This window comes from Typopeltis vanoorti, chromosome 15 (genome assembly GCF_054136105.1).
Source record: "Typopeltis vanoorti isolate ZY-2024b chromosome 15, IOZ_Tvanoo_1.0, whole genome shotgun sequence".
NCBI lineage: Eukaryota > Metazoa > Arthropoda > Arachnida > Uropygi > Thelyphonidae > Typopeltis > Typopeltis vanoorti.
In genome coordinates this window covers 71,767,583-71,790,188 of record NC_143563.1, presented here as the reverse complement: position 1 = coordinate 71,790,188, position 22,606 = coordinate 71,767,583, and the positions used below count along the sequence as shown (strand labels likewise).

The 22,606-nt window shown below is 32.5% G+C and overlaps 1 protein-coding gene across 1 annotated transcript in view; it reads left to right on the top strand.

Moving 5' to 3' along the window:
• The window catches only part of LOC150098876 (organic cation/carnitine transporter 2-like), a 40,890-nt gene extending 18,630 nt beyond the window's left edge, over window positions 1–22,260 (top strand). The window contains exons 5-10 of the mRNA XM_090405281.1: window positions 5,717–5,843; window positions 8,294–8,400; window positions 10,596–10,810; window positions 12,636–12,817; window positions 15,555–15,730; window positions 20,363–22,260. Coding sequence (XP_090261407.1) covers window positions 5,717–5,843; window positions 8,294–8,400; window positions 10,596–10,810; window positions 12,636–12,817; window positions 15,555–15,730; window positions 20,363–20,417 — 862 coding nt within the window. The 3' untranslated portion in view covers window positions 20,418–22,260. The remainder of the gene's footprint in view (window positions 1–5,716; window positions 5,844–8,293; window positions 8,401–10,595; window positions 10,811–12,635; window positions 12,818–15,554; window positions 15,731–20,362) is intronic.
• The last annotated feature ends 346 nt before the right edge of the window (window positions 22,261–22,606 follow it).

The window sequence follows — 22,606 nt, the reverse complement described above, 5'->3', positions numbered from 1 at the left end:
AGCGGCTTGTTGCACAGTGAATTGAGATGTGTAGACGATTTTAGGAAATACTTTGCTGCAAGAGACTGAAGGGAAGAGTAGATATAAGGGATGTCGGTGTCCCAATGAGTCGAACATTTCTGACAAAAAATGAATGATACAAACAAAATCCGGATTTGTAAAGTGTCTTTCATGTCCATGAGGATGGAAAGTCCATCCTCAATAATTTCTTAATTTTTCTTAAAGTTTAAAATGAAATTTTAAATGATATTATAAATGCAATGTTTTTAAAAATTTAAATGTTGATATCTTCCTTTTTTTAAATTTAAAGAATGCTGAAGATTCTATGCTTAGAATCTTTTAGGTAACTTTTTGTTTTTATTATTATATTACATTATATATAATGCATAAAAGGAGAAATGAATATACCCTGGTGTACTGCTGGACAAAAGACTAACCTTCAACCGCCACCACATCAAGGACTCGTGTGCAAAGGCATGAAAAGCCATCGCCCAGCTCTATCCCCTAATAAACACAGAAGCAGTAAATTATACACCAGAATCAAACTGCTCCTCTACAAACTGATGATTCATCCTATAATCAAATATACTTCGCCAGCATGGAGCCATACCGCCGATACTAATATCCTCAAACTGCAACCCAGCTCTATCCCCTAATAAACACAGAAGCAGTAAATTATACACCAGAATCAAACTGCTCCTCTACAAACTGATGATTCATCCTATAATCAAATATACTTCGCCAGCATGGAGCCATACCGCCGATACTAATATCCTCAAACTGCAACCCAGCTCTATCCCCTAATAAACACAGAAGCAGTAAATTATACACCAGAATCAAACTGCTCCTCTACAAACTGATGATTCATCCTATAATCAAATATGCTTCGCCAGCATGGAGCCATACCGCCGATACTAATATCCTCAAACTGCAGCGAGTGAAAAACAAGTGCCTTCGTATGTGAAAAGGCATGAAAAGCAATCGCCCAGCTCTATCACCAGAGCAGTTTGATTGAAAAACAAGTGACGAAGGCACTTGTTTTTCACTCGCTGCAGTTTGAGGATATTAGTATCGGCGGTATGGCTCCATGCTGGCGAAGCATAGTTGATTATAGGATGAATCATCAGTTTGTAGAGGAGCAGTTTGATTCTGGTGTGTAATTTACTGTTTGCAGTAAGTAAATTACACACCAGAGCAGTTTGATTCTGGTGTATAATTTACTGCTTCTGTGTTTATTAGGGGATAGAGCTGGGCGATGGCTTTTCATGCCTTTGCACACGAGTCCTTGATGTGGTGGCGGTTGAAGGTTAGTCTTTTGTCCAGCAGTACACCAGGGTATATTCATTTCTCCTTTTATGCATTATATATAATGTAATATAATAATAAAAACAAAAAGTTACCTAAAAGATTCTAAGCATAGAATCTTCAGCATTCTTTAAATTTAAAAAAAGGAAGATATCAACATTTAAATTTTTAAAAACATTGCATTTATAATATCATTTATAATTTAATTTTAAACTTTAAGAAAAATTAAGAAATTATTGAGGATGGACTTCCCATCCTCATGGACATGAAAGACACTTTATAAATCCGGATTTTGTTTGTATCATTCATTTTACTACTACTCTCCTTCCCTAAGCGTCTCTTTGTGGTTATTTTTCTTTTTTCTGGTTCTTACCCTCATCCAAACATATCTAAATATGTGTTGTATTCGGTTTTTAAATTACACAGGCCTGCGATGGAAAAGTTGTCTGAGAAGTAGTAATTGATTCTTATAGATTTTTAGGTGCTGAGTTCAGAAAAAATAGTAAAAAAATTCCATCACCCACCATTTACCCAATTTCTAATTTTATCGTTTTTATCAGTAGTATTTGGATTTAAATTAGCGCATTGGTATTTATTTTCATTCTCCTTTATTTACGGCTGATTAGTTGTATAAGTGTTTTTTTGAAGTGCCTTTTTATGGTAAATAAAGAAATTTCCACAAACTTCTCATTCTTAAGATAGGAAAGGGAGGGAGGAATGCAGATAAAGTGCAGGTGCTACTTTGAATCTGATTCCCCGACCGAGATAACGGATGACTTTCCTGTTGTCACAGACTTGTGTGATTGTTTAGTTGACCTTTAGTCGTTGACTAGTAAGGTTATCATATTTCTGAAAGGTGGCATATTTTCTAAGTTAGTGTGAAGATTTAATTTATTGTGTTTTCGGGTTTTTTTAATGTTTTTACGTAGTGTCTTGTAATAATGTTGATGCCATTCGTTAAAATTCGTTTAACTGTGGTTTAAGTAATGGCTTTTGATTTTGGGACAACAAAGAAGATACACCAAATACCCATGCTTTTTGTGCGAATGGGACAGCCTAGATCGAGAGCAACATTGGATCAAGATGGAATGGCTAGAAATAGTCACATTAGAACCTGGAAGTAAAAATGTGTTCACGAAACTTTGGTTGCTCGGATAAAAATCCTTTTATCCCCCTGCTTCACATAAAGCTGCGAAAGAAGCAACTTGTGAAGGCTTTTTCGAAAGAAGGAGAGTGTTTTAAATACATCTGTGCAAAATTTCCGGAATTATCTACAGCAAAATTGAAAGAAGGTATTTTTATCGGTCTGGGCATCAGGAAACTTGTGAAGGATAAACTGTTTGAAGAAAAAATGGCAACTGTTGAAAAGAAGTGGAAAGCTCTGAAAGAGATAGTGACCAAATTTTTAGGAAATCACAAGGACCCCAAATATAAAATGATTGTGGAAGACATGCTACAGAAATTCAAGGATTTGGGATGCCCCATGAGCTTAAAAGTACACTTTCTCAACTCTCAGTTAAACTACTTTCCTGAGAATGTGGGAAATGTCAGCGAAGAGCAAGGTGAGAGATCCCACCAAGACATCAAGGAGATGGAAAGAAGGTATCAGGGCAGATGGAATGTCAACATGATGGCGGTCTATTGCTGGATGTTGCATAGAGACGACCCGGGAAAAGAATTTCACAGAAAAAGTTCAAAAAGAAGCTTCGAAGGAAAAAGAAAAAGACACCAATACGAAATATAAAGTTGTACTAAATATTAATCTTTGATTACTTTACATTTTTTTTCCCAATACTTTCATTCTAAACATGTTTAAGGAAAATTTTAAATACTGTTATTTTACTTAATATAATGCGTTTTAAAGCTATTTTACTGTAATATTGATATCCATTTTGTTAAAAATCCTTACGTGATATAGAGAAAAATGGAAAAGATATTTGAAATCAGCGATCAAAAATAAATCAGAAACAGTTAATAGTTTCCAGACAACTTTTCATGACTCGAATTTTGCAGGCCTGTCTTATTAATTTTATATGTCGTAACATACTATTTTGAGGGGAAAAAAAACAACTAAAAATGAGCACAAAAAAAAAAAAAACTTTTGCTTTAAATACAGTATTTTTGGGGAAAACAATATTCTGCTGAAAATTCTTGATTGGAATGCGCGAATACCCATAAGCACCCGGTTTGTTACTTCTTAAATAGTAAGCAGTTCTTTTCAAAGGCTCATCGACAGATCTAAATTATATTTTACTAATTACAGTGCACGCTTTTGAAAGATCTATATAGATAGATAGATAGATAGATAGATAGATAGATAGATAGATATAAATTTAAATTATATACTGACTAATTTTATTGAGATTAAATACGAATAATAATTCACATAAATATTATATTATATGATTATATAATATCTTTAGCTAAGTCGTTACTTTATTTATTTATTATATATCTTTATACATAGTATTATCTTTAGGTAATTGATCTGTTTAGTGTGCGGTCATCCATCTTGGACATATACATCATTGAAATTACTTCTATAATTAAAATTCCATGTATTTTTTCATAAAAACGAAAATTAAATTTAAACTATTTCTGTATGGATATTATTACTTATTATAATATAATTTAATTTAAATTATTTGCTAATTCAATTTATTAAAGTATGTTAAATTATTTATGAAGTAATGTATTTAATATATATATAAATATTATAAGTATTTGGCTCATTAATATATTGTTAATGTTATTCTGGTAGAGAATGCATAGAAAATTATCGATGATATAGCCAATAAGTTATTTCAACTGTTTTTCGCAATCCAGATTGATGGCAAACCTTGAAGACTTTAGTCTTAACAAAGAAATATCATGTATGTTTGATATTACATGTGAATAACTTTATGTTATTAGTTTAGATATTTTTTATATCTAAACGAATAGCATGTCATGTCACTTTTTATTTATTTAATAAAATATATTAAAGATGAAATTTTCAATTAGGATAAATAGTTTAATAATAGTTTTAAATTTTTAATGATGGTATTACTTTACACACCATTCTAAATCGTGCTGCACCAAATAGCAGATTGAAATAATTATTGAGGTTTTAGCTTTGCACACCTTATTTCATTGAGCTTATATAAATGAATTGCGCAACCAAGAAGTATGGCCAATGAGCTCGAGTGAGTGATCCTCACAAAAACGATCAATATTAATCCTTCAGAACTGACTGCAGGTTTTAATCTTTCCTCCACAAGTAAGGAAATATTAAAAATATTAAAGATTTCCTCCACATCTTTCATGACCTTCACTGGTCATGAAAGATGTGCTGATTTAATATATATCCATATATAAATGGAGAGCCTCCATAGCTCACGTGGTTTCGACTATTCCATTTACGTAATTAAATTAATATTTAATTTAATATATAAACATAATTTTGTAGGAATTATCTTTAATAATTAATAATACTAATATGAATATTACGCTTAATACTAAAATACAACGGGAATAATATTAATTCTTGTCTGATGAAAGCTTCCGATTATTTGGAAATAGCAAAACTGGTAGTTTCAGTTTTTTATTGTCTTAAAACTTCTCTATTTCTTTGTATTGAATTACATGATGGATTTCGATGATTGCTATATCCTTACTGAGATATGAACAGGAAATTCGACTTAGTTCATTGTTGATTTCATCTGCGCATTTCCGTTAGCAAATAGCATGTTCCACGCGCAGTCTTATGCTCTTTGATTACATTAAATATGAGAGTCGTTATTTTGTTTTTAGTTAAATAAAGCCTAAAACGCAGTGTAAAATGATTTTGAAAGTTCTAGATATTTAATTTCTGGAATGAATAAAATAAATATAAAGTACACATATTTAATGCATTAAAAGATTATGGAATAACTTATAAACAAAATGAAGTCTATGTTATTACTTTGTTTACAATTATTTTTATTTAATTATCGATTTCGTTTTTATAAATCCCAGGACTCAATGTTTGGACAATTTAGGAACCATAGTCATTGAAGAATAAGTTTAAATTATCAAAATTTTTACGATATCAAAATTTTAACTTCTGGTCATTTAATTAGAAGACTTCTGGTGTCTGGGACTTGAATTGGGTACTTTTTGGTGGTTTTTTCTTTCCCTCCTCACTTTTCAATAACGAAGTGCTTTTCAGTCTAAACTTTTGCAGCATGTTCTAATACAATTATAAGATAATTTTAATCCGTGTGTTTATTAATGAGAATTTAACAAATACTACTCCTCATTTCTGTCCCTTTCTCTTTCCTTCTTTCCTATGTGCCTTGTCCTACCTTGCAAAAATAAAAAAAAATGCCTATAAAATGATGTAACTTCTTTGAATTAAAAGCTTTACCTGATCTAGTCCTTCATTCACCAGGTTCATTCCTGAATCTCTCAGATGGATGATAACTAAGGGGCAACACCAACAAGTTAAACTTGCCCTTAAAAAAATAGCTGTCGTTAATGGAAAGGTTATTCCAGATGATTTCTTCAGTGGCATAAAGGTAAGCAAAACGGATTTCTAAGTCTATTCATTTCTTTCAATTTTTGCATGGCTGAATACGTGGTTTGTTTTTGCCTATATTAGGATGTTATAAACCATGAGAGAAGATTAACCTGAAATTTCCAGAAAAATAACTTTTATTATAGACCAAACCATGTCCAAACAAGTATAACGTATTTTTAATGGCTTACCAAAGTTTTATTATAAGGCAAACTCACAATTAATTACCCTCCCTGATTTTTAGTGATCCCTTCAAAAGTATAAATGAAGGTCACAATACGTTTAGAAAAAAAAAAAAAAAAAAAAGATTTCAGCCAATGTAAAAATAAGACTTTTAATGTATCAATTTTAGATGAGAGCCAATTTGGTTGTTTTGTAAAACTCGGTGTAGGCTTGGAAATACCAAAGCGCTTTTACATCGATTTTTACAGAGGTCAAAAATAACCTAGTACCTCTCAAAAATAACCTAGTACGTCTCTATATATTTTAGGCTAAATATTAATGTAAATAACCCTATGAGAAATGATTGTATTTACTGCTTTAACAAAAATTTCTAGAATGTCAAAAACAAAGGCAATGTTTTGCCACCGGAACTTTGTATATACACGGGCATAAGAAAGTTGTTTACGATTTAAATGTATGAGAAAGTTGTTTGCGAGCTCTGCGTATAAACACCTTCAAAGTCAGCGTTAAAGAGATCGTCAACGTTCAGACAAGCTTCTGCTGCCCGACAAGATACGATTAAAGGAGTGCACAGAGGAGAAGAAAGAACGGGTCAGTCTTAACAGTACATTAAGGAGTCGTGCTGAATTCTTCGGGGGTTACAACATCCTTCGTGCAAGGTCCCAGAGAACGTGAAATAAAAAGGGACTGAGCCGAACATCAGGGGTAATCAGAGTCGGCAGTTAGAGGCAGAAGTTCCAGAAGCAGGATCCAGAGGACTGGATCCTGCTTCTGGAACTTTATACCGCGAACGTTACGGAAAATTGCAGTCCAAAGCCCTCCAATATCGCGACAAAATGCCCCCTGAAGTAAGACTCTCCAAATAGAAGCCTGAGGCCCGAGATGAAAGGAAAAGCATAGGGACTTTAGTGCAAGACCTTTGGATGAGTGTGCGACACAGAACCTCTGTAAGTTTGTTCCATCTTTTGTTGTGCATTCCTTTTGTAATCTAGGAGATACATTATAGACGGACTGATAAGAAATAGTAATAAGAAGTGTCTATAAGAGAGGCCTCTGATTTGTTATTAATTGGAATATAATTTGTGAGTAACTTGGCATAGCTAGCTAATCTCTTTGTGAGTAAATTAGAGTTTCAATAATTTGATTTAATAAGCGGAGAAGTAACCGAGTAATTATATTGTATAGTTATTTAGTATTGAAAAGGGAAAGATTGTTTCTTTATACTAAAAATCTAACGGATAGATAGAGAGAGTAACCTTCCTATCGTTTAATTAATGTACTTTGGTATTAATGTAAATAAATGTGTTTTAATTATATGTCAATAGAGTGCCTCCTGATCTTTTATTTTACAATGCACTGTTCCTAAATAAAGAGATCTGTGAGGGGGAAACAACTAAGACATTATAAGCGTAGTTTAAGTACTTGAGAAACCATGATTGTTTATGTAAACTTTATTGAAGGAATTTATGCTAGAGAGAGAGAGAGAGAGCTCTCTCTCTCTCTCTCTCTCTCTAGCATAAATACCGGACGCATTACTGAGTCTTATGCTGATATAGAAATACTGGTGGCGCAGTCTTAACAAATAAATTTTCCAGTGTTCATAGGCATATGACTAATAAATACGAAAGGTGGATAAACATAGTACCCAATAGAATAAGTAAGAAAGGTTACGAAAGCAAAAGCGCACAAATAATAATATCCCGTCTACAATAACGCATTAGACCTTTTTGCTTCAGTTTTGTAACTCGCTATACGATGAGGAATTAACATCGATAAACTGTATTAGTTATCACCTAAACTATAAATGATTTTTTTTTTTTTTTGGCTAGATGGACGAAGCAAGATTGCTTTTCATATTCTCCGTTATCTCTAGAAGAAAATGTATGGATGGGATAATATGGTGCTATAAGCTCTGGTCATGGCTGGGTGATGGAAATAGCCGAGCCTCAGTTAAAACTTCATTGGCTACAGCATTGCCATCTATTACCGTCTCAGTTTTCACTATAAATGATCAAATTCATTTACATTATATATATTTATATTACAATAAAAATAAAATGGTAATTTGAAACTTATATATACAGTATATCTTTTAATTTAAAGTTATTGAAATATTAAAACATTTCTAGAACGATATTATACTTCCAGAAAAATATTTTTATTTATAAAAATATAATTTTTTTTTATTATTATTCTATAAAACTCCTGCAGTATGTATATATATATATATATATATATATTTTTTTTTTTTTTTTTTTCTCCCTTCAGTTCCCATCTGAAGAAGACAGTTCCAGTATTAAGGAGAAGCCGACAGTTTTCAGTCTTCTTCGTAAACGGAATCTTAGAAAAATATTCCTTCTTACAAATGTGATATGGTAAGTTCAATGACTCTAGCAGCAACAGTGCTTTTGTAAATATGTTTGTGGAACCTTGACTTGTTGTAAAGGCCAGGCGAGGTAGTTATAGGTTTAAAAGTCTCTTTCTGTCGTTTTTCTTAATACATCTTGGTAGTGTAGTGTAGTGCTTGGTAGGATAACATTGAAGTGGTATGCGTCGAACATGTTTTGCAAGATATCGTCTACACACACACACACACACACACACACACACCATTATTAAATATTTCACAGGCATAACATTTTCCCCCCGTTTTTTTCTCCTTCTTTTTCCTTTCTTCATTCACCAACACTATATTTGTAGAACCGACGAAATAATTAACATTCAAATTTAGTTCGGTGTTATAAGGAGATAAAACGCGTATATCCGTAGCACCAACCTGTTTCGCGCGCAAAGAAAAAAAAAACCTTCCTTTCTTCACTGAAGACTGGTTAACTTAACCTTGCGCGAAAGAAGCTTACAAAAATTCTTTTCATGCACATATGAAATTCGAATTCCGATTTCTTTCTTAAACGAATGATGCATCACGAAACCCACTGCCCTCTAGTGAAGAATCATTTAATTATATCGATTATTACAAAAGGATTATAAAAAAGTGACCTGCTTTGTGTTTTAAGTCAAAGTCGAAGGTACGCATTTTAATATAAACACTATATAGCTATAATTTTAGATAAAGATATAATGAAATTATGTTGATACTATATAGATAATATATAAAAAGACAGATATAATTTTAAAACATTATATCTTTGAAGTGTTTTAAAGAAATCAATTAGGACCCCATTCCCAAGGTCAAGGCAACCCATCGGATAACTGCAATGTTATTGTAGTTTCACCTGGGTTCCATGGAGATGAGGAAACAGTCGATTTATTCCCCCCCCCACGCACTCAAAATCATACCTGGCAAGTAGAATTATGAATTTGAAAAAAATTGAAAAAATTCCTTTGAAAAATATCCTTTGAAAAAATAAATCGTGATTGCATCATTTGTTTGCTTTTTTTTAATTCAAAAAATATTGTCGTCATAAACTATCCACAACCGTATAAAATGCCTCTCAACTACCAAAAAACTTTAATTTCAACAAACGTATTTTACAAGAAAGATCATTAAAGCCGATGGATTATTTAATGTTTTTTTATGTTTTTTTTTTTTTAGAGAGTGTTTCATTACATCGCTAATTGCTAATTTGATGTATTTATTTGAGCTGCCGAAATTTTCTTGACAAAACACTTGTCGAGTCAATTTTTAATACAAAAAAAAAATTTTTTTAATTCGCTTTATAATATTTATTTTAGCTTTTTATTGTCAACAATTTAACGAACAATTTAGCCTTGTATGCAATCATTCCCGTTTTTTTATTTTTTATTTCTCTTAAGAATTGTTCGCGTTAGTATTTTACGTGACTTTTCAAAAATGCTAACGATTCTGTTAAAAGAAGAATTAGTTTTATTACTAAAATAAAAAAAAATAAAAATTGTGTATATAAAAATATATATCCAACTATAATGACTGCGAAAATGCAAATAAAAAGAAAATCTTCATAAATGAATTGGAGCTAATATAATCCGCTTCAGTCAAGCGGATTATATTATAGGCAACAATTACACTTAATAGCTAAAATGGAACGTTAACGAGTAGGCTCTGTGCGTAGGCAGAAGAGGAGGGTTGAATGTAAATCGCATTATCAGATTAATAACCTTGAGAATGGCTTAAGAAGTATAATTTAAAACTTTCATAAACTTAGATCTATATATTAGGAACGGTTTTTTTTTTCGTTCCCTTTTTTCTATTTTATTTTTTAAAGTATTTTAACGTCTTTAATTTTAGTTATTTTCCTGTTAGCTGAAAGAATGCATATTATTAGCCATCCACAATCCAATGCATCGCGCGATATACTCTCTGGGAAACGTCGCTTCTAGGAAACGTTAAATGACTGCTTCATGGGAGACTTATCGTATGCTGTTATTACTAACCCATTAATTAATTAAGTCAGACGTCTGGGTATTAGATTTACTGGGTTAGAAAAACGGGAAATAATATAGTACAGTCTTCAATTACGTTACGTATGACAAATGATAGAACAACAACAAAAAAAAAACTAATTTTTTTATTAAAAATGATTAACTTATTAATATTTCAATTCTGTCCATTGATTCGCTGTTTTATTCCCAGGTTACTTCTGTCATTGTGTTTCACAGGCGGCTATATCTATGCCGCTACCGTCTCCGACGATCCGTTCCTCATGATTACTATTAATTCTGCCAGCGATATTTTATCGAACGCTATTGCTGATCGTTTGGCAATGAGATATGGTCGCAAAGTAACTACAGTCGTCAATTGTTTTTTAGGCGGCCTGTGTTACTTCGTTTATGCTGTTATACCACCAGGTAATGTATTTATTATTATTATTATTATTATTTGATGATGCAGTCATTACTTTAGTTCATTCTTTTAGCTTAAAATAGCTATTTTAAACTAAAGCTTGTAAATAACCAATAACTAAAGAACGAATTAGTTCATAACTACTTTTAATTATTTTTTTTTGTTATATAAATATTTAAGATTATATAATTATATTACGATTTAGAAGTAGAAAATAATTCTTCTGTTCTTTTTTTTTTCTTAGCAAAGGACATCCGAAAATTTGCATTACAAAATTAAATTTCGAATAGATGTTTAAAAATACGCAAAATCAATGAAATATGTAAAATAAAATTATTGCAGTTTTCCAAAGTAAAAAAAAAGTATCTAAAATAAAGCCCAGTTTGTCATATTTTTGATGAAAAATAATATTTTATAATAGAAAATAAAATAATATTTTAAAATACTTCCAAGATTTTTTACTTTTAAAGTATTTTATGATAAAAAGCAAATACACTTGTTAATTTTAAAAATGTTTTATTTTAAATAAATTCAAATGCAATAAATTCTTTGATATTTTTGGGGGGTATTTGCCATTTCGGTTAGGATATAGGGTATATCTGAATTATTGTTTATCCTGTTGTTGTAGAAGAACGCCAACAAGGACCTTCAAATTGAATCAATAGAAAAGTTTCCGAGTTATAAGTGAACGTTTGGCTAGACATATAGCTTCACTTAATCTACAGATTAACAAATTGGACAGAGGAAGACAAAGAAAGCACCTCTGATAATGAATGAACAAGTTCTTTTTTAGAAACTAGACGCATACGCCAATAGACATTTATCAATTAGCACAGTTTTGTATTCGTATTGAATATTATAGACAGATGTTCTAGCACCCAACTTTGTGCATTGTACTATTGACTTATCTCAATAATTTAAGAGAAATGGCACACAAAAATGCACCCTTAATGTTGCTGTTCCAGCAAATGTTTACCATTAACAGCACGTCATAGGTAGCTGCCAAAAGTAACGGCATCACACGAAGGTTATTAACTTTCTTGGCTCTCATGAGTACTTTTCATTTGGCTGCTGCTATTCCTACGACGTGATCTCCCAGTGTTTAATACTTGCTCAATTCTGTCATTGCTTAACCTTGAAAAGTGTTAAGGTTTAAAAAAAGGGTGTCTGAAAGAGAGAAGTTCCATTTGCATTATACATTAAAAGTAAAAAAAAAAAAAAAAAAAAGAAGATAATAAATTAAAAATTATATATAATTAATATGAAAATAAATAAAAATATAAAATTAAAATTGAAAAAAATAAAAATCTAATGTAAAAATAAATAAAAATTAAATATATAAAAATGTACAATTAAATAAAAATAAAAATATATATTAAAAATAGATTTAAATATTAAAATAAAAATACGCAAGCTTTAAAAATAAAAAAATAAAAATTCATTATTTTTTAAGAAATTAAAAATTCATTAATAGATAATATTAAATAATAATTATTAATATTCATGTTAATATTAATATTAAATAATTCATTAATAAAAACTATTTTTAATTTAAAGAATAAAAATTAAAAATAAACAATAGATAAATTATGAAATAAAAAGTTATTACAAAATATCTTAGCCAATTCATGGTACTGTTTAAAATAATTAATGCGTGGGATTTATATAAAATGGCAATTAAATTACTCTTCATTTATATAAAAATGCTGTTTAAAAATCAGTAAAATGAATTATATACTCTGTATTATTAAACATACACACTTGAAGTGTAATTTTGAATCTGTCGTTAGAGTTAAAGCTGTGTCTGAATGGTTTCATTGTTATTATCAGATCATACAGAGTTGATGGTGGCTTTCTTAATGTTGGGCCGTCTTGCGGTTACAGTGGGTTACAATATCCACTATCTGTATGCAGCTGAAGTCTATCCTACGGTAGTGAGGACACAGGCTCTGTCGGCACGTCAAGCTTTTGGATCAGTGGGAAATTTTATTAGTCCACAGGTGGTGTTATTGGTAAGTTCAAATTAATACAATATTAAAAGCGAAAAATATGATCATTCTTTGATTTTCTATAGGTCGATCTTTTAACATTGTAATAGCTATCCAATTATTGGTCCACTTTTGGTAGCTATTACAAATGACTCTCCTGGATTGACTTTTGATTAATGGTTGATAACTCTACACGGTTGTTTTGATTCATTTCTCCACCATATTAGTCAGTTTCAGTTGTTATCGGTCTTGTCCTGAAAAGAGATCTAACACTTCCCAATAGTGGGCGGTAGAATTCAGATCTGAAAATATACTTGACAGTGTAAACTTTGTGGTCCCATTTTCAGTGTGGCATGATGTACTATCATATTAATACTCAGGATGATCAGCCATACTGTTTGGTGTCATGCGTTCGAATGTTGTCCAGGAATCTAGGAACCTGTCTTAAGGGTTTTTCAAATGAAGGTGTTTTTCAGTCTCATATGGAGGTATGATATGATACAAAATACGATACCAAATGGTACGATACACTTTGACAAGTGATATTCTCCGTATCCAAACACATCCGTCTGATAGGAGCATGTATTTCTTGATTTCTACAACTCATTCTGCTTCTCCAACTAATAATCTAGTCTTGAGACCCTTGCTAATTACACTCTTACTTAATTTTCAAGGATGACCCCTCGTTTTCCCGACACTAGTCATGTAATAAAGCATTTCTTTCACATAAGTCCTATAAAATCCTCAAGAACTTATGTCTCTATTAAATCCCCATTCTCTCACCTGTCAACCAACCTCTGCAACTCGCAAATCTTCATATTGAGCATCCCATAGACTCTCCACCATCTTGGTGATTAGCTTCTGGATCCGCCCTCCCTCCGTCCTCTACATCTCCAAGAAACCCAGATCTGTGCAAAATAGTCCAGATGGGGTCGTATCAATGGCTTATAAATAGGTAGGGTAACTTCTCTGCTTGTCAGTATGTTCGTCAATAGTCAAGTGATCGTATGAGCTGTTTTAGCCACTTTTACAATATATCCTCTGAACTTCAACTCAGTCCACTAGCACTCCTAAATGCCTAGCCTATTTCTTGCAGCCCATTTCATTTGGGTTTTTGGCTTGTATATTCACATACAATCCACATTTTGGATTTGTATATTCTCACATTAATTTAGCATAGTTTTTTTTTTCTTCCTCACGTCCTCAGACGTCATTTCTTAATCGAATGTAAGGTCTATAGCAGTTTTCAGTTGAAAAGTTTATTTTTATGAAAAACTTTTATTATTGCTGGAGGTTTTTTTCACTTTGTTATGCTACCAATTATATATTTGGTTTAATCCTTTATCCAAGTATAAGCAAACAAAGTTTGCGCCTGAAGTATTTTCAGGACTGGGGCAACTCGTGGTATAACTTCTCATCACTTCCCTTAGTATCCCATAATGCAAAGCACATCAATGCGGACATGTATAATGCTATGCATTATGGGAAGAGTCACTACCAAGACCGGTTTCGACCTTTATTGAGGTCTCATCAGTGGGAGTCAGACCCAGAGGTGTTGATACTCAGGTGGAAGTAATGGAGAAGTCATATCACCATATACAAGTTGCCAAAAGGTGCCACACCTTATTATTAAAATTCTCTAGATTAGAGATAAGTTGATGGAAGTTTTTTCACTTGGCTATGCTACCAATTATATTGATGAGAAGTTATACCACCTTTGCCACTAGTGTGACAAATAATAAGGTGTGACACCTTTTGGCAACTGGTATATGGTGATATGACTTCTCCATTACTTCCACCTGAGTATCAACACCTCTGGGTCTGGCTCCCACTGATGAGACCTCAATAAAGGTCAAAACCGGTCTGGGTAGTGACCCTTTCCATAATGCATAGCATTATACATGTCCGCAATGAGATGTGCTTTGCATTATGGGATACTAAGGCAAGTGATGAGAAGTTATACCACGAGTTGCCCCAGTCCTGAAAATACTTCAGGCGCAAACTTTGTTTGCTTACACTTGGATAAAGGATTAAACCAAATATATAACTTTTATTATTATTCTTATCGCATCGTGAAGGTGCTGATTTAATATTTTTGAACTGGATGTAGTAACAGCGATCTATCGTTCAAGCCTAATTACAGTTTCAGATATTTGACCTTACTTCCAGTAGTTTTGTTTACGATCGTATTTCTCTTCTAAAAGATGTGTCGTAATTGTTTTTCCCTATATTTTGAAAGACGTTGAAAGTTAAGTTGCTCTTACTTCAAACCTACCACTGACTATCATCCATTTGTGAAATGCTTTGAAATTATCTCCCTGTATCCACCCCAGTGACTGCGATATTATTCCTGATCGACTGTTTCACCAATCTTAATGAAAGTACGATATCATGAGCCAGTTTTATATTGCCGTTTTCCACATAAACATATAAGATTGAGAATTCGAGACGTTTATTATTGTTATTATTATCGCGTGATTTTATCTCTTTATATATTTATTAATTAAACAAAAGGGATTTTCCATTCAATTGTGATCATTTATATGTGATATAATTAGTTGCCTAAGGTTTTGGTATACGATATGTGGTTTCTGGCAATTTTGTAGTTGGATGAAAGTAATTTTTTCAGCATCGCTGTTAATAATATAATAATAATAATAATAATAATAATAATAATTTAACAAAGAAGTATGTGCAAATAAAACAGCGCACAACATTTCAGTTGTCATTTTAACGGTCCCATTACGTTTCTCTTTCTCAGGCTGTGTACGCTCGATATCTTCCCCTCATCATTTTCGGAGTATTTTCTGCGCTGGCATCGGGTTTTATGATGTGTCTTCCAGAAACACTTAATCAGAGTTTACCCGAGACGCTGGAAGATGGAGAGGCTCTCGGAGAGGATATGTCGTGTTCACTTCCATGTTTTTGGAATAAAAGGTAATAATCAGGGATATCTTTAGTAAAGTAGATTACACGAGTTTAACTCTCACGATGATGAAGTTAACAAACCGTTTTATTGGTACATATGTAATTCTAATTGACTTTGTCCCTTTCAGAATCTTGGGGAGATTGACTTAAAACCAACTTACTGTCATGTGCAAAAGATTTTTTTTTTTTTTTTGTAATTGCCTTCGAAGTCTTGTTGGCATTCTTTCGAGTAACCCAAATTCTTTGAAATCTGTTTTTTTTTTTTTTTTTTCTTGATGCCGTTCAGATTTGGAAAAACGACAGGTGGTCATCACTTCTGTAGCACTTCTCCCCATCATCAAATTTCCTACCAAAATAAGCGTTGTTAATTCTTTATCTAAATTTAACTGTATGGTTATTTATTATAAAAGATGGTCTGAAGGAACCAATTTTTTTCCGTCACTGACGATTCCCAAAGCTTTTTTTTGTTGTTGTTGTTGTTGTTCTCATAGCTTTTTTTTTTTAAATTTCAAGTATCTGGACTATAAAGTTAGTAACTGCATAATATTTAAACTTAATTCTTTGGTCTAATAAGTTGGCGAACAAATACCATCTACGATGAGGAATATTGTATTAGCTCGCCAACTTATTTGTTATCAAAACATCTTGCTCATCTTCTAAAGGAGCACATTAGACACACGGACGATTATATCAAAAATACGCAACACTTTGTAGAAAAACTAGGAGAAATTTCTATCTCACGAACAGACATTCTGGCTAATCTGAATATTGTATCGTTATTTACAAATGTTCCTGTAGACGAAGTTATGAGACTTATAGATAATCTGTTTCCTCAAGACATCTCTCAACCATATAAACACTGTCTCAACTCAAATTTTTTCCGATGGAATGGAAAAATCTACAAACAACTTTCGAGCCTTGTAATGGGAAGCCCTCTATTACGAAACCTGTTACGCTCACCCAAGGACCACAACCCTTACAACAAACATCCTGGAGTTTACAAAAACATTCGATGTTCTTGTGGCCTTAATTACATAGGACAAACTAAAAGAAGTTTAAAAATAAGACAAAAGGAGCATATTAGAGACGTCAACAATAACAGCAGGGGACAGTTCGGGGTTGGCATCCCAGTTCTCCCACAGTCACCACAACATTGAATGGGATAAGAGCTCCATGCCATACATAGAAGAAGACTACAGCTCCCGCAACATAAAAGAGCCTACAGTGGTAATCCACTCACAGGTACCTTAAACAGAAACCAAGGGATGATTCTGTGTGACATTTGGAAGCCACTCATCAGATCTCTCAACACACCAGAGTTTATTTTCTCTGCTAACTATCGGAAGCACCTGCTGACTGACCACGTGTTTCTATTGTACGTGTTTCTCTTTCTAGTGTAACGGTTCCTACGCATTCGGTATTTTTTCAGTAATGTATTAATTCATAATCAAAGATTGTTGTTTATTTATATTTATATATTCATCGAAACCCAGAAGAAGCCACTAGTTTATGTGGCGAAACTAGTAGGTGAGTAGTAGTATTAATTCTTTACGACCAATAAACCTAGTGTTAGTTATTTTTATTACATTAGTTTTTAAACTGAAGCAAAAATGAAAGTCAACTTTTTCTGTAACAACCGAGTTCTGTTTCTAAATTTACTTCTCTATGGCCTTCATTTCTTTTGAAACGTTTCCGTCATTTAACAGTTACCATGGCAACCTCACGAACGTAGCGAAAAGAACTTGGAACTGCTCTCTGTTTTCATGTCTGTGAAATTTAACTCTATCTCGAAAATTCCACTATAATATTTTATTTGAGTTTCATAAGTAAATATGCTCAAATGAATTTAAAAACAGTCAGGAGGAATAATTACAATCAAACGTACATACGTACATAGTTTATTCACAATATGATACAATGTGGAAAGGAAAAAGAGATTTATATTAAAAATTAAATATTGCAAATTATGGTCTTCCAAGTCTCTCTATCTTGAGCTAACTAGTAGATGTCGGATGGAGTTTTGCAGTTCAGCCTACTGATGGTTTCACATATGTATTGCCAAAATTGTTTGCATGGTCTTCTTCTACTGCGTTTACCATCTTCTGGTTTGTACAGGATGAGGGATTCCAAAAAGGGCGAGACTTCAGGATGTCCGAGTTGATGCCCAAGCCATCTGAGTTGTAGTTTTTTTACTATATTGACAAGTGGTTCTTTCTTAGCCAGATTTAGCACAGCAGAGTTAGTCATGCGGTCCATCCAGGTGTATCCAAGGATCAGTCTGAGACATGTAGTTCCAAAGGAGTTAATTAGATCTGTAGTTTTTTTGGTGCTTATTGTCCAGGTTTGAGAACCATACAAGAAGATGGATCTATTGGTTGCATGGTATAGTCTTAATTTTGTCTTTAATGATACTATTAATGATTTCCAGATGGGACGGAGTTTGTTACGGAAGACTAGAGCCAGCTATTTACGTTTTCTGATAGCATTTTCTGTATTGCTGATGTACGATCCAAGGTATTGAAAGTCCTTGACTCTTTCTAAGGGTTTATTGTTGATATGAAGTATAAAGTTTTCACAACCTATCGAGAATACTTTGGACTTCTGAATGTTGATCTGTAGACCAATAAGTTTAACCTGTGCCTCTAGTAGACTGAGATGTTTTTGTGCATTTGTTGGTTCTGTATCAATAAGTACAACATTGTCAGCAAAGCTAAGATCACAAAAACATAGCATCATTCACATGTTAAGGAACAGAGCCAAAAAGTTTATTTCAGACGAAGAAGAGGTACAGGCAGAACTTTCCCAAATTGCTATAACACTATCTCAGAATGGTTTTCCTACAAACATCATCAACAAATTCCTTTATAAAGACAACCTCCAACAACAAGGAAAAGTCTCCCAGTACACTTCAACAGTAGTCATCCCTTATGTTGATGCAGTCTCTTCAAAATTAGCGAAAATGTTAAAATCTCACAGCATCAGAGTGGTATTTAAGCCAAATACTATCATCAAACGAGTATTAAGATCTCCTAAAGACAGTGTACCATATTTCAAATATCCAGGTGTTTATAGAATTCCATGTACGTGCGGTCTTTCATGTATTGGGCAAACTTCAAGAAGCCTGGAAATCAGACAGAAGGAGCATGTTGAGGATGTCAATCACAACAGGACAGTCTCCTCAGGCTTAGCACATCACTTTTCTACTTTCAACCATGCAATTGACTAGGAAAATAGCTCTATGCCGTATTTAGATGATGATTACAGTTACAGAATTTTCAAGGAAACGGCAGTGGTATTAAGAACGGGTGACAACCTCATCAGAAATCAGGGTGCCATACTGAAAGATATATGGAAAAACTTAATGAACTCACTCAGTTTAACGGAACTACAATACGTGAAAAATCATGTAAGACGTGTGCATACAACACGTATCCATGATAACTGACTGAAGCTTCTCAACACATGTACGCATTGTCATGCATATGTTCAAACTGAACTGCCTAACAGCAACGTTTCTATATTCTCTCGTATTTTTTTGTATGTACCGTGCGAGCCTTGACAAAGCTAGACAGTCGCTAGCGAAACTAGTAGGCGGGATTATACTAATATATGTATTAATTAAAAAACCTATGATCTCATAACCACAAAAAGTCTCGTTTTTGAAAGCTAAGATCAGTTATTTGCATGGTGTGGGTGGATGTTTTAATGTTAAAACCAAGATCTTCTGTGTTGATGGTCCGGAAGATGTAGTCCAAGCATATTAAAAACAAATAAGGTGCTAGTACATCACCTTGCAGGACTCCTGTTGTCATTGAAAATGATTCAGATGTTTCTGTTTTAAAGATTACTGTAGCATTGTAATCTTTATAAGGTGCTGAGATTGCTTGTATGAGTTTTGAGGGTAGACCATGGAAGCTGAGTAGTTTAAACATTGTTTCTCTATTAATGGAGTCAAAAGCTTTTTTGAAGTCTATAAAGGTTAAAATGAGTGGTAAGTTTTTATCACGTGAACCTTCTAACAATCAAACACCGAACGTTAATTTTGAATTTATTAAAATTGTATTACTAAGGTCTCTTTATTAATTTGTTTAATTTATTTTGATTAATATGCCTGTGTAGCTCAGTGGAAGTGGCACTTGCGTCCTCTGTGCTTGGCCGCTTGAAGTTAGACCTAGGTTCTAGTCTAGTCGCTGACTGGAGGAACTTTTTCTAAGCCTATCTTCGACCGGTTCCCGAGTTAGTCGATCTCTGGCATGGGCAAGCAGGTTTTTCCTCCAGAAAAAAAAACTCAAGAAAATCGACCGTAGTACCCACATTATTTCAGACAGTGACATATCTTGGTGGGGTTAGGTACCAAGAGATGGCAGCACTTATTTGCCAGCCTCTTCATCGGTGGCTGCTATAATTAGTGATAGACATGGGCCAGCTATCTCTGATTGGCTATCGGTGGAGATTGAACTGCCCACTCAGTCTCCAAAAGCTAGATAGGGTAGAAAGGCCTCGCCTACTCCCTATTAGGGAATAAAAGGCGTTAATTGATTTTTTTTTATCTTGATTAATGTTATATGTATATAAAAGATTGATTTTATCATGAAGTTAATGGAATTATATAACTTAATCGATATTTTGTTTTTTTTCCAGGAAAGTCATTGAAAAGGAGCAAAATCTTGATCTTTCATTCGTTACCAAACTGTAATTTCTCTCGGTATTGAAACGTAATCTACAATAGCTACCAATCTAGAATGGTGCTTATTTATTATTATTATTATTATTAAAATGAATAGCTCAGGATGTGGCAATAATTTGACAGCAATGCATTCCTGACGCATGGCAGTATATCAAAAATGTTGACGATTAAATGTACTCAATACAGCGATGCTCGTACGAGTACATTTCTGTAAATAATTGGCTGATTAAGTCGAAAAAAATTCTCTAACGTAATCAGACACACGCTATTTACAAAAATAAATGAATAAATAAATAATAATTAATAAACAAATAAAATAAAATAAAAATTACAAGTCACCTTAACCAGTGGCGGAATCGTAGTAGCTGTCTAATTATCAAAATATATCATCGAATCACGTATAAGAGGGAAAATAAGAATGCTAAGTTGAAGGCGATAGTTCCCTGTCCGTTTGTTCAGAACTCTGCTATTCTCTTATGCATACAGCTTCTATAGCACTTTATACATTCGATATTAAAGTTCGACAGAAATAGACATCCGTCCTTGATGATTAAGCATTTTTTTTAAATGTACATATTTTCAACTAGATATTTCAGACACAAAGTTACATGACACAAAGTAAAGGTGGCGCTATTAGTTGAAATTATATTATGCTGAATATCTTGATAAAGTAATACACACGTCTGTAATCAAGCCATGACGGTGATCCATGTAATGATTATGTATATATATATATATATATATATACACATAAATATACAAGATGTCGTTTTTTTTTTATTTGACAAGACTTGTGGTAATACATGCCGTTTTATATTTTGTAATTTTTTATGCGGTTTGTATCTACTTTTCTACTCTTATTTGTTACTTTATTTTAACTCTGGTATTGCAATATGTAGCGCATCTTATGATGTTTTATAGGAAACTTCTAATCATTTTAATAATTGTCAGTTATATTTGGACCGTTTTTTTTTTTTTTTTACATTTGTTCATATAGCTGTTACAAGTCTGTATACTGTATGCTAGTCCAGTATTTTCTATTCAGAAGACTGTTTTATATAATTTTTAAATAAAAAATAGTTCGGGTTATAAACGGTTTGTTTTTTAAATCTCGTATAGATTCTGTTTAAAAGCCCAACTGTGTGATTTTTAATTTAGATACTTTTATGTATCTAAATTTTAAGTCTGCTAATTGTAGGTGCTCTGAATATTTATAGCACATCAGATTACATCTTAATTCTTATTTAAATATATTCTCCAAATTTAAATTTTGAAATTAACTTTAATTATGGTGATTAACCAAAACTTTCACATTACGAAGCAAATTACTGTAGAAAAATGAATAAAACTAATTCGCTTCTATTTATATTAGAGAGCATTTTTCATAAATAGCAGATTAGAAATCTCATTATATTCTATTTTAAATTAATCAAGTTACAACAAATTCTTCCTACGCTCAACGTCTATTTAATCATAAATTACTAAATATAAATGTACTTGTATTTTTTTACTGCACTTCTAATGAATATGCCATATTCCTTTCCCTGTGATATTGCAAAACACTGTTAACTAATGCAAAGTTATTATATTATTTGAAAATATAAATAGGATTTCTTGCAATACGCTTTTGAATATGCTGTAGATTTGATATTATGAAAACTGTATAGTGTATATAGAAATTTCCTGTTTACATGTAAAGTTCTTTTGGGAATTTTTCTGTATGTAGTTCGTTAAGGTCAGATGTTTGTGTCTAATATACATATCATAGTGTATTATATCATATATTTTACTGTTGACTTCTACTGTTACTATATGATTCATATTCTATTCAATAAAAACATATGCCAAATAATCCTTGCTATTATTCCTTCAAGACTCTCTCTCTCTCTCTCTCTCTCTCTCTCTCTCTCTCACACACACACACACACACACACACACACACACACACACACACACACACACACACACACACACACACACACACACACAAATTAATTAGTTAATTAAGGGAGTTCAAGTGTCCGATATCAAATTATATTGAAGGGACAAATCATAAAAATTAAAGATTGACAGATAGAATAATTGAAACAGACACAAGTAGGAATGATGGATATATATCTTTAGTGGTTATATTCCCATTAGTTTTGAAGAGGAAAAGCTTTCGATATGTAGTTATATATGATAATGAAACTTGGAAT